The following is a 13203-nucleotide window of genomic DNA, read 5'->3' as shown; positions in this document are numbered from 1 at the left end:
CGACGTCGCAGCCAATCGGCGCCGGCCTCGGCGGGAGCCGAGGGCCGAGGGAAGGGCGTGGCGGGCGGCGCATGCGCCTCAGCGGCCCGCCTTGGACTGGAGCTTTTCTTGCGGTCGCTCCCTCCCCGCCCCCCGCCCGCCCCGGTTCCTCTCTCCCTCTCTTTTTTTTCCTCCCGGTCTCAGCTAGGGCTGGGCTCGGAGCAGAGGAAGAAAGACAGACAGAAGGGGTGGCTTTGGCTCCCCATTTTTTTTTTTTTTGCAATCTGCAGCCAGCGAGACCAACATCAGGGATTGCTCCTTTCCCTCCTCCTGCAAATTGAAGTTTTCTTCTCTGGCATTTTTTGGCTTAAAAGCTGCCTCCTGGCAATTTTACCCGACAGAGATGTCTTATCAGGGGAAGAAAAATATTCCACGCATCACGGTGAGTGTAGCCCTTGGGGCAGCGGAGATCCGCCGGGGGTCCTTTGTGCGGCAGATGATTTTAGGAAATAAAGGCAGCGCGATTTATCTTCCCCCGCCCAAAAGAAACCCCCCCCACCCCCAGACCAAATCCCCCAAAGCCTGTCTTCAACCCCAACCCAGATGCGTGATCCACAGTCATCCTTTTCGATCGCTGCGCAGATAAGCCTGCGTTGGAATCGAAGGGCGATCGCCGCCAAGTTGTTTGTCGGTCTGCAGGCTGACGTAGCGGAGGACTTTATTGTGAGGCCCGAGCTGCCGCAGCCGGGCTGGAGGCCCCCGGGCGCCCCACTTAACGTCCCCGGAGGCGGCCCCGACGGCCGCGGGGAGGCCAAACCCTGCGGCTGGCCACCTCCCCCGGCCGGACACCGGGACTTGGGGGACGGGCCAAGAGGGAGGGGAGCGATCTCAGCCTAAGTCCTCGCTGACCCACAGCCGAGGTGGCAGGACTGGACCGGGAAGGACTGGACCGGGAAGGACTGGCCTGGGAAGGACTGGACCGGGAAGGACTGGCCTGGGAAGGACTGGACCGGGAAGGACTGGCCTGGGAAGGACTGGACCGGGAAGGACTGGACCGGGAAGGACTGGGCAGGGCCAGGCAGGGCAGGGCAGACTCCCGGGGGGCAAAATGAGGCTGCTGCGAGGGCAGGCGGGGGATTCAGGAGGGGCCGGAGAGAGACCCCATCCCTATCCCCATCCCCATCCTCATCCCCCTCCTTCTCCCCCTCTCCATCCCCCTCCCCCAGGAGGGCGGGCTGGGCGCTTTTGTGTGTGTGTGTGTGTGTGTCCGGCCCCGCGGGTGCTTCGTTGTGTGTGTGTGTTGGGTGTGTGCTGGGTGTGTATGTGTGTGTTGGGTGTGTATGTATGTGTGTTGGGTGGTGCGCGGGAGGCTGTCCGGGCTCGGGGCGCTTCCCCCGCCCGAACGTTTGCGGCTCTTTACTCCGCCGATACAAAGGGGCCGGGGGGAGGAGGAAGAGAGGAGGAGGGGGAGGAGGAGGATGGAGGAGGAGGAGGAGGAGGCCGGGATGGCCGGGAGGAGGAGGAGGAGGAGGAGGAGGAGGAGGAGGAGGAGGGGGAGGCCCCCGGGGGGGGCCCGGAGGGACGGATGGACGGAGGGTGTGCGAGCCATTGGGCGAGGAGAGGCCGGGGGCCGCGGGCCGCGCCAGCCTGTCCTTCCCTCCGGCCCCTCTCTGTCCGCCCGGCCCTCTCCCCTCCGTCCGGTCCTCTGTCCGCCCGCCCCTCTGTCCTGTCCTCTGTCCGCCAGGCCCTCTGTCCGGTCCTCTATCCGCCCGGCGGGAATGGTCCGGGGCCCGATGATCCGATGATGCCCCCGCGCCGGACCACCTGCCCACACCGAGCCCTCGGGCCCCATCCCTGGACCCCCTGCCCGGACCCCCTTATCCGGACCCCCCTGCCCTGTCCGGACCCCCTTGTCCGGACCCCCTTGTCCGGACCCCCTTGTCCGGACCCCCCTGTCCGAACCCCCTGCCCGTCCCCCCCCCCCCCCCCCGTCCCCCGGAGCCAGAGGCGGCTGCGCCCACAGGCTGCCAAGCCCGCTGCGGGCCAGGGCTCCGCTCCACCTGCTGCCCCATTCTACTTCCCAACCGCTTAGCACAGGGCTCTGCGCACAGCACAGCAAGCGCTCAATAAATACGACGGAAGGAAGGACGGACGGAATGACAACCGGACAGACAGAGCCCTCGGGGACGGGCACGGCGGGGGGAGGGGCAGGAAAAGCCGGGGCGGAGGAGGGGGGTCCCGGAGGAGGGAGTTGGGGGCAGGGGGAGGAGGAGGAGACGGTGGGAGGGGGGCGGGTAGGGGTCCGGGGCGGGAGGCCGGGCCTGGGGGGGAGCGGGGCATGGGGAGGGGCTTTCACATTCAAGGGGAACCAGGCCATTGGATGAGTTGAAGACACTTAGGTGGAATCACCTTCCTGGCCCTCTCGTCCCCACTCCCCCAACCTCATCCTCATCCCTCTCCCCATCCCCATTCTCATCCCCTCCCGCCATCCTCATCCCCACCCCCCCCAATCCCATTCTCATCCCCTCCCGCCATCCTCATCGTCATCCCTGACCCCATCCCCATTCTCATCCCCTCCCGCCATCCTCATCGTCATCCCTGTCCCCATCCCCATTCTCATCCCCTCCTGCCATCCTCATCCCCTTCCCTTCCCGCTCCTGAACCCCCCCCCCCCATCTCCTTGAGTGTGTCCTCTGAGCCGGTTGGGGCGGGGTTGGGGGGCAGAGGAGCAGAGAGACACGTAGCCTTCCCCTCTTCTCCTTCTCTCTCCCTTTCTCTCTCTCCTTCTGTCTCCTCTCCCCCATCTTTGTTACATAATGACGTGTGCGCAGCTCTGGAGCTGGGTCCAGAGCCCAGGGCATTGTGCCCTGCCCAATTCAGCGATGCCCTGTGGTGGGCCAGTTGGGGCCCCCTCCTTAGTTTAATTTTGAGGTAGGGTGACCTGCCCCTGTCCCCCCTACCCTCTTCCAGGCCCACCGGGACAGGGACCCATTGGCATTATCCTGCATCTTGCCTCCTACCACCTCCACCCCTCAAGTCCATCGGGGCACGGTGTCCTCTACCTTCCCCCCGCCCCGCTCTCCCCCTCCTCCCCGCAGCCCACCGGGGCACGGACCCATCAACGGCTCCCGCCCCCGTCCCCTCCAGGCCCCGTAGGACACGGACCCATCGGCAGTGTCTTGTCCCTTCCTCCCCCACAGACCCACCCGGGCACGGACCCATCCGCAGTATCCTGCATCCCGCTTCTTCCTCCCACTCCCAGGCCCACCAGGGCACGGACCCGTGGGCAGCATCCTGCTTCCTGCCCTCCCCCCTCCCTCCCCGGCCCACCGGGACCTGGACCCATCGCCAGCATCGCTCCCCGGAAAGGGGAAGCGGGAGAACGCTGGGAGCAGAGGAATGAGAATGTGGCATTTGGGTGGGAGATTTCGGAGGCGGAGGCTGGGTTGGGAAATGGGCTTTTCCACAGCACATTTCCCAGCTTTTCTCCATGTGCATAATAAATGGAATCTCTCCTCCTGTGGAAAACATTACATGATCTGTGCAGCGGACCGGCCCCTGGGGGGAGCGGGCTGGAAGGACGGGCTGTAGAAATGTGGGGGATTGCAGAGGGCCAGGCTGAGGGGGGTCAGGCTGAGGAGGGCCAGGCTGAGGGGGTGCTCAGGCTAAGCGGGGCCAGGCTGAGGAGGGCCAGGCTCCGGGGGCGGTCAGGCTGAGGGCCAGGTGACGCCATCCAGGGCTCTTCTGCTTAAGGGCGGCTGCAGCTACATGGTGTGAGGAGGTGGGGAGGAAAGGAAGAGCCCATCTGAAGGGGAGCTTGGAGGAGAGAGAGCCTCCTCATTTGTTCCTTGGGGCGGCAGCCTAGGAAAATGCGCTGCTCCTCTGGTGCGGACCCCCCTACCCTGAGCCGGGGCTTCAATGGGAGCTGTTGCGGGGGAGGGATAAGACACCCTATTTTCTCAGCCTGTTGCAGGTGAATGACTGCATCAGGTCCCCAGCATCTTATGGTGCGATTGCGAGCTGGATCGGCGCCCCAGCAACCATGGAGATATTTCTGAGCCCGGGAATCCTTTTCCTAGCACGGAGGCCTTCCCCGACTAAGGCCTCATTTCCTGTCCTCCCACTCCCTTCTGTTTTGATTTGCTTCCTTTATTCGCCCCACAGCACTTACGGAGAGATCCATAATTTGTTTATATTAATGTCTGCCTCTCCCCTCTGGACTGGAAGCTCATCAGGAAACGTGTCTGCCAACTCTCTTGCACTGTATAGTCCCAAATGCTTAGTTGAGTGCGCAGTCCACACTGAATGCTCAATAAATACAACTGATTGATTGATTGTCTAGCACTTGGGACAAGAAGTCAAAGGAGCGGGAAATGTGTGGATTCACCCTGAAGGTTGACTGCTCAATAGAGAGCGTAAGGGCTCTCTCCTCCGCTTACCTAATTCCAACACTTTATCGGGCAAGATTCATTGATGAACTTGGGTCCACTGGCCACAGGACTACCGAGGTGCCCGAGCCTTCTCGTCAAAAGGGAGCATATCACTAAGCCAAATTTAATAATAATGAGAAATCAGCATGGCCTAGTGGAAAGATCATGGACCTGGGAGTCAGGGGACCCGGGTTCTAATCCCAGCTCCGCCACTTGTTTGCTGGGTGCCCTTAGGCAAAGTCATTTAACCTATCTATGCCTCAGTTGCCTCATCTGTAAAATGGGGATTATGATTGCAAGCCCCATGTGGGCCAGGGACTGTGTCCAACCTCATTATCTTTTAACTACCCCAGTACTTAGTACAGTGCCTGGCACATAGTAAATGCTTAACAGATGTCATTAAAAATAGGGGTATTTGTATTACTCTGTGGCAATCACCGAACTAGATTGGGGTAGATGCAAGATAATCAGCCCGGACACAGTCCCTGTCCCACATGGGGCTCACAGTCTGAGAGGGGAAGGAGAACAGGTATTGAATCTCCATTTTAAAGATGAGGAAAGTGAGGCACAGAGAAGTTAAATGATGTACCCAAGGTCACTCAGCTGGCCAGTGGCAAACCTGGGATCAGAACCCAGGTCCTCTGACTTTCAGGCCTTTGTTCTTCTTGTGAAAGAAAATGATGGCTTGGTGCCCTGGGAAGCATAAAGTGTAGTTGTTAATAAAAATGTTGACATTTATTAAGTGCTTACCAAGCATTGTTCTAAGAGCTGGGGTAGATACAAGATTATCAGGTTGTCCCACATGGGGCTCACAGTCTTCACCCCCATATTACAAATGAGGGAACTGAGGCACAGAGAAGTTAAGTGACTTGTCGAGAGTCACACAGCTGACAAGTGGTGGAGCAGGGATAAGAACCTACAACCTCTGACTCCCAAGCTTGTGCTTTTTCCAAAGGTAAGAGGCAAAACTATGATCACTAGCTTTAGATTAAGCTAAGGCAAAAAAAAAAAGCCCACTTTTAGGATAATGATGAGTCCCTCTTTTTCATTCATTCATTCAGTCATATTTATTGAGCGCATACTGTGTGCAGAGAGAGCACTGTACTAAGTACTTGGAAAGTACAATTTGGCAACATATAGAGACAATCCCTACCCAGTAACGGGCTCACAGTCTAGAATGGGGGAGACAGACAACAAAACAAAGCAAGTAGACAGGCATTAATAGCATTAAAATAGATAAGTAGAACTATAGATATATTCTTGATTCTATTTAGTTGCCATTGTTTTTACAAGATGTTCTTCCCCTTGACTCTATTTATTGCCATCGTTCTTGTCTGTCCATCTCCCCCGATTAGACTGTAAGCCCGTCAAACGGCAGGGACTGTCTCTATCTGTTGCCGACTTGTTCATTCCAAGCGCTTAGTACAGTGCTCTGCACATAGTAGGCGCTCAATAAATACTATTGAATGAATGACACATCATTATAAAATAAATAGAATGATGAATATGTACAAATATACACAATTGCTGTGGGGCGGGCAGGGGGGTAGAGCAGAAGGAGGGAGTCGGGGCGATGGGGAGGGGAGGAGGAGCAGAGGAAAAGGGGGGCTCAGTCTGGGAACCCCACTGGAGGAGGTGAGACTTCAGTAGGGCTTTGAAGGGGGGAAGTGTGCTAGTTTGGCGGATGTGAGGAGGGAGGGCATTGCAGGCCAGAAGTAGGACGTGGGCCAGGGGTCGACGGTGGGACGGGCGAGAACGAGGGCGAGAACGAGGCACTACGAAGAGGTTAGTGGTGCCAAGGAGCGGAGTGTGCAGGCTGGGCTGTAGGAGAGAAGGGAGGTGAGAGGTAGGAGGAGGCCAGGTGATGGAGAGCTTTGAAGCCAAGAGTGAGGAGTTTTTGCTCGATAGGAAGGTTTAATAGGCAACCACTGGAGATTTTTGAGGAGGGTGGGACATGCCCAGAACCTTTCTGTAGAAAGATAGTCCGGGCAGCAGAGTGAAATATAGACTGAAGTGGGGAGAGACAGGAGGTTTTGCTTTTCTCCTATTTCCCTTTAATTTCTGCCCTAGATTTCCAAAGTTTCTCTTATATTGATGGCTGAACAAAAGAAAGCATCATGGCCTCTTAAATGGATAGCCGGTTTTGATGGGATCTGTGTTAGCACATCCACAGTTTTGTGGAAATGTCTGCGATTTCTGCATTTCACTTCCACTTAATGAAAGTTTATGTGTTTCCGAGATCTTATCTCCTTGCTGTGGGGTTTTTCCAGGCCCACGTTGGAAGTACCCATTTCTGGATCGAATCTGTGCTACAGTTGGACTAAATGAGTTTGTTTGTATTTTGTAACCAATGGCAACCGCCTTTTGGTCAAGTTTTCTGACTGCAACTGCCTCGGGCTTCGCCAAGAAGTGACTTTCATGTGTGTGGGTGTAATCTTGAAGTTTTGCCTAAAGCCAGATAAAAGTAATTAGTAGACTTGATTGAAAGCCATTATCTGTGACATCTGAAGTGGTAATCAAGGGCCCTTCAATGGGGTAATTGTTAGACTTTTTAGGGTTTTCAGGTTTAATAAAAGGCCTGCTCTGCTAATCCAGGAATAATACCTGTTGGGTCACCTGAATTGCTGTGGCACTGAAGGGATTGCTCTACCTAGGTGGTTTTCCCTTAAAAATTCCACAATTCACGCAATTTTTTGACCTAGAATTGAAATAAGGCCCAGTTTCTTTTCTCCTTACTGATGTAGCAAATCGAGATTTCTCCTGGAATAATGCTCCGTTTTTACATCATGCTTCTCTGTTTCAGAGCGATCGTCTTTTGATCAAGGGTGGTAAAATAGTTAACGATGACCAGTCTTTCTATGCAGACATTTACATGGAAGATGGGTTGATAAAGTAAGTATAACTCACAGTCCGCAAACACTTGAAAGTCAGAATTAAAGACTCACACGCTCAGCATTCCAAATGACAACTCAGCATTATCAAATATAGACAATGTGGCATCTGTTTAAAGCTGTTCTTACTAAATGGTGAATAATGAATCTGAAAACGTAGCGTTAGAGGGCTCGGTAAAAGCAGTAGGTTGGGTAGATTCAAGATCGAATGAAATCCATCAGAGAGTGATGTGATCTCAACTTTTGGTGTGAAATGACCCGTTTTTATGCTTCCCTTAGTCTTCAAATTCCTAATCCAGGGCATGTTCAGTTGGATAAAGAGGAGGAGGAGAGGTCAGTCAGCCAGTCAATCAGAGGTATTTATGGAGTGCCTGCCAAGTGCAGAGCTCTGTACTAAGCACTTGGTGAGAGGATATTATAACAGTATTACAGACACATTCCCTGAGCACCTTTTGGGCAGTGCACTGAACAAAATATAATAATAACATTGGTATTTGTTAAGCGCTTACTGTGTGCCAAGCACTGTTCTAAGCGCTGGAGTAGATACACGATAATCAGGTTGTCTGACATGGGGCTCACAGTCTTAATCCCCATTTTACAGATGAGGTAACTGAGGCACAGAGAAGTGAGGTGACTTGCCCAAGGTCACACAGCTGACAAGCGGCAGAGCCGGGATTAGAACCCATGACCTCTGACTCTTAAGCCTGGGTGCTTTCCACTGAGCCATGCTGTTTCTCGTGGCTCATCTCTTTAGGATATCAGTGCTTGGGGCTGATCTGGCCAATCAAATAACTTTAAGCAAGGAATGTAACCAGTGTTCTCAAGTCAGCTCATCTGGCCTCTCCAACAAGGGCCTAACATGGAAGCGGGGCCAAGGAAGGGCATCTAATTAATTGGTCTAAGCCTTCACTGCAACACACTGAAATGTAAATAATTGCCAAATTCCAAGGAGGGATTTTAGGTTTCATCCTTGATTTGTTACCACCAAAAGCTGCTTTTGTTGGCATACTTCAAACTAGAAAAATAAAACAGACCCATTCGGGATAGAATCTAAAGACTGTCCTGACTCTGGAGAGAATTGAACACAGGGGAGTTATGAGCATGTCAATATCATCTCACATTCCTTATCCAGGCCACTTGTAGATGCAGCTCATTCTCCCAACCCCAGAGATGCAGCACAGCTGTTTACAGACAGCCCTTACAACCCATGTCATCTTTTTAATGGAATGCCAACGATGTGCTGATTTAGGAAATGAACTTTGGGTAGGTGTTTCTGAAATGAACATTTTCTGCAGGGGTAAGGTTTCCGATGTTCATGGGCAAAAATCTTAGCCCAAGATCTTTTTTTTATGGTACACGTTAAATAATGTTGGTATTTGTTAAGCGCTTACTATGTGCAGAGCACTGTTCTAAGCGCTGGGGGAGACACGGGGGAATCAGGTTGTCCCACATGGGGCTCACAATCTTAATCCCCATTTTACAGATGAGGTAACTGAGGCCCAGAGAAGTTAAGTGACTTGCCCACAGTCACACAGCTGACAAGTGGCAGATCTGGGATTCGAACTCATGACCTCTGACTCCAAAGCCCATGCTCTTTCCACTGAGCCACGCTGCTTCTCTAAAGCACTTACTATATGCCAAGCACTGTACTAAGCACTGGTGGAGATACAAGATAATTAGATCTGGTACAGTCCCTGTCCCACTTGGGTCTCACAGGCTTAGTAGGAGGGAGTAGGATTTAATTCCCCTTTTAACAGCCGAAGAAAGAGGCACAGAACAGTGACTTGCTCAAGGTCATTCAGCAGACAAGTGACGGAGCCAGGATTAGAACCCAGATTTTCTGACCCCACGCCCTAGTGATTCTTTCCACCAGGCCAGGTGTCCCCCTGCCCAAACCGAGAGGCAGAATGGTACAGGGATGATTAAAGCATTCATTCATTCAATCGTATTTATGAAGCGCTTACTGTGTACCAAGCACTGTACTAAGTACTTGGGAGAGTACAGTACTGGCATGATGGTCCGCAGCTGGTGAACTCTGCCCAGCTCTGCCAACAGCCTTGCTCAGGGCAGCACGTGGACCTCATTTGGAACTTAGAGGCTGGCCAGGAGGACCCAGGGCTGCCAGGGGATGGTGGGGGAAAAGGATAACTGGTGGGGTGGGGGGATGGACAAGCCGCAAGGGTCAAATCTCCACCGAGGCCCAGGGAACTGGGGCATGGTGCCTGGCTATGCTGGGAGTGTGGATCCCTGAAAGCTGGAAAATAAATGCAATAATGCCCCCTGCCCTCAGGGTGGGACTGAGTTCTCCAAGGTGCCTCAGACCATGGTTCCAAGCCACAGAGCTGTGACCACTAACCGAGGGGCTGGCTGTTGCTGAGAGCTGGTCAGTCAAGCTGATCGGTCAAGCGGGGCTAGCTGGGGAAGAGTCTGAAAAGAGTTCATGAAGCTTCCGGGCATTTCCTAGACACTCAGGGCTTGCACCAGCCTTTAGCTTTAATGTCCTGGGAAAGAAAAAATGGGGAAGACTCAACCAGAGGCTCCTGCTTTTACAACCCTTAGTGCGTAAGACTTGGAGGGGCCCCCAGGCCACATCATCCTCAGTCATAAACTTCTGAGGAGGAGCACTAGTACTTCACAAACTTCTGAGGAGGAGCACTAGTATTTCCTAGAAGTAATAACATTCATTAAGTGCTTATGACTGTAATAAGCACTGGGAGACATGGGTGGGACTTAGATGTGGTTCCCAAACCTTGAGGGGGCTTACAAACTCAGAGTATAGACATTCATTCAATTGTGTTTATTGAGCACTTTCTCTGTGCAGAGCACTGTACTAAGCACTTGGGAGAGTGCCTTATAACAATAAACAGACACATTCCATGCCCACAATAAACTTACAGTTGAGAGGGGGAGACAAACCTTAATATAAATAAATAAATTACAGATATGGACTCTCAAGAAGCACACACCTGTGTCCAACAGGAAGAAAGCACTGACTTGCTCACCTTTTCTCCTCCATCCCCCACCTGCACTCACCCATTCAGTTTAAAAGGGCCCACCCGGCTTGCTGATTGGCTCTTGTTTCCAGGTGATTTGGGGGAAGTGCAGCTTCTAAGGCTGCCGTTTTTCTCCTTTCCCTTCAGACCCCTATTCTCAATTCCTCTTCAGATAGAAGCCTGTATCCACTGGGCTCTGCCAGCGCTCAGCATCACCCAAGTGTGTAGTGAGTGCTCTGGAGCGGAGTGTCACATCAATATATGAGACTCTTATAAAAATAGAAAGTGTCACAACTGCCCATTCCAACCACTGTCACAATCAGTGGTATTTATTGAGTGCTTACTGTGGGCAGAGTACTATATTAAGCGCTTAGGAGAGTACAAAGAAAACATTTGAACTTCCCCACTCGCTCTTCCTGAAACAAAAGGTTTGTTGTTATGTGTTCTGAGAAATCCAGGGAAAGGGCAGGGTGGGAAGCAATTGGGCAAGGCCTGCTGGCCCGGAAGCAGCATTAGATCTGTGTGCAACTCTGTCTCTAATTCATCCTTATTCATCCAGGCAAATAGGAGAAAATCTCATTGTGCCGGGTGGCGTGAAAACGATCGAAGCCCACGCCAGGATGGTGGTGCCGGGTGGTATCGACGTCCACACCCGCTTTCAGATGCCTGACCAAGGGATGATCGCAGCCGATGACTTCTTCCAAGGGACCAAGGCTGCCCTGGCTGGGGGCACCACCATGATAAGTAAGAGTTGTTCCTTTAGGGCTTGGGGGGGTCCGGTCTGGCCCGGTTTGGGTGGAGGCCCCAGATGTTCCTGGATACTTGGACACATCTGGATGTTTCGGGCAGATGCATTTGGGTGGTCGGGGAGGAGATGAAGTGTCTTGATAATTCTTGATATTTAGGCCTCAGTGATCTAGATAATTTGTATGTGTAGGCCTCTGGTCTTTCCCTCTGGTTTTGAGATGTGTCCTTTAGCCATGCCCGCATCCTGGAGGGGAGGAGGGCGGGTTGGGGGGCTGGGGGTGCCTTCCCAAACTTGATGAGGTCCTTTAGCCTTGACATCAAATTCTCTGGGCAATCGTGAACTTTCCAGGGGGCTGGCTAGGCCACTCTCGAGACAGCCTGCTTGCCAGAGACCTGCTGTCGTCTGCCCTTGGCCTCCAGGTTTGGGCTTCTGCTTTTTAAAAAGGTGACTGTGATTCAGATACGGGGTGGGGGGATTGATGTGATTCATGGACCCCGTGGTAGTTTTTAAAAATAATATTTTTATTGTTAATAAAAACTATGGTATTTGTTAAACACTGACTATGTGCCAGGCACTCTACTAAGTGGATACAAGCAAATGGTGTTGGACACAGTCCCTGTCCCACATGGGGTTTACAGTCTTAATCCCCATTTTCCAGCTGAGGTAAATGATGCATAGAGAAGATAAGTGACTTTCCCAGGGTCACAGAGCAGACAAGTGGCAGAGCTGGGATTAGAACCCAGATGCTCTGATTCCCGGCCTGTGCATTTTTTGGAGCCATTTCAGGATCCCTAATGCAAGGAAAAATCCCCTCAACTGGCCTGGTTGAGTTTGTAAAACCCTGTGATTGGGAACACTCCCTGGCTTCCCCCTCCCCACCCCCCACAAGCATCCGCTGTCTCTCCCTCTCTTGACACCCCTCCCCCTCATCTCCCAGCCCCCAGCTACATCACAGAGTGAGGTCATGGGACATAGATGGGGATAAATAACTGGAAGCCTAGACTCCTGGCATCTTAGTTTTGTCTACAAAACCTTGGTCTAGGAACACCCTCTCTCTTCATATCCGGTAGACAGTCACTCTCCCCATCTTCAAAGCCTTATTGAAGGCACAGCACCTCCAAGAGGCTTTCTCTGGCTAAATAAGCCCTCCTTTCCTTTTCTCCCCCTCCCTTCTGCATCACCCTGATTTGCTTCTTTTATTCACCCCCTTTCCTCAGCCCCACAGCATATATGTATATATCTGTAATTTATTTATTTAATGTCTCTCTCCCCCCTAAGACTGTAAACTCATTGCGGGCAGTGAATGTGTTTGTTATATTGTCATATTGTACCCTCCCAAGCGCTTTATACAGTGCCCTGCAAACAGTAAGCACTCAGTAAATATGGCTGACTAATTAGAAATGCATTAGTGCTGCGGGGTAGCTGCATGGCTGCTAGTGAAAACTGCAAGAGATGAAATGCCAGAGAGCAAAATCATCTGCATAATCCCTAATACAGAGCTCGAAAAAATCAACTGGTTCTACCACAGTGTCCCTGTAATTGTGCTTAGGAAATCAAGTTTCTGCAAACAATGTCTTGTCTTAGCCACCGAGTCATTTCCAATCCATAGCTACACCATGGACACATCTCTCCCAGAAAGTCCCGCTCTCCATCTGCAATCGTTCTGGTAGTGGATCCAGAGAGTTTTCTTGGTAAAAATGCAAAGTGGTTTACCTTTGCCGCCATCCGCGCAGTAAAATCGAGTCTCAATCGAGTCTCCGCCCTTGACTCTCTCCCACGCCACCGCTTCCCAGTATGGGTGAGTTTTGACTTGTAGCAGATTATGTTCTACTCACTAGCCACTGGCCAAGCTGGGAATAGAATGGGTATGCTTCTGCTTGACTCTCTCTCCAGTAGCCGAGACTGGTAGAGGACTGGAAACTTTCCAGGTGCGACCCTGAGGGACAAGAGCTGAGGTAGATACATGCTAATCAGTTTGAACACAGTCCATGTCCCACATGGGGCTCAGAGCCTTAATCCCCATTTTACAGATAAGGGATAAAGAGAAGTGACTTGCCCACAGTCACATGCAAAGTGGCAAAGGCAGTATCAGAAACCAGGTCCTGACTCCCAGGCCTGAGCTTTATCCATTAGGCTATGCTGTTTCTCACAGTTCTGGTCCC

The 13203-nt window shown here is 52.4% G+C and overlaps 1 protein-coding gene and 1 non-coding gene across 2 annotated transcripts in view; one reads left to right on the top strand and one right to left on the bottom strand.

Annotated features, from left to right (window-relative positions):
- Positions 1-13203, top strand: part of DPYSL2 (dihydropyrimidinase like 2) — a 131423-nt gene that overhangs the window by 51538 nt on the left and 66682 nt on the right. The window contains exons 2-3 of the mRNA XM_029065996.2: positions 7213-7301; positions 10853-11037. Coding sequence (XP_028921829.1) covers positions 7213-7301; positions 10853-11037 — 274 coding nt within the window. The remainder of the gene's footprint in view (positions 1-7212; positions 7302-10852; positions 11038-13203) is intronic.
- LOC114812710 lies at positions 12850-12987 on the bottom strand. Its single transcript, XR_003760361.1, has one exon. It is a non-coding gene; the product is annotated as a small nucleolar RNA SNORA7 (small nucleolar RNA).

The sequence above is a fragment of the Ornithorhynchus anatinus genome, chromosome 5, assembly GCF_004115215.2.
Source record: "Ornithorhynchus anatinus isolate Pmale09 chromosome 5, mOrnAna1.pri.v4, whole genome shotgun sequence".
Classification (NCBI taxonomy): domain Eukaryota; kingdom Metazoa; phylum Chordata; class Mammalia; order Monotremata; family Ornithorhynchidae; genus Ornithorhynchus; species Ornithorhynchus anatinus.
This window is presented reverse-complemented; position numbering and strand designations above follow the sequence as displayed.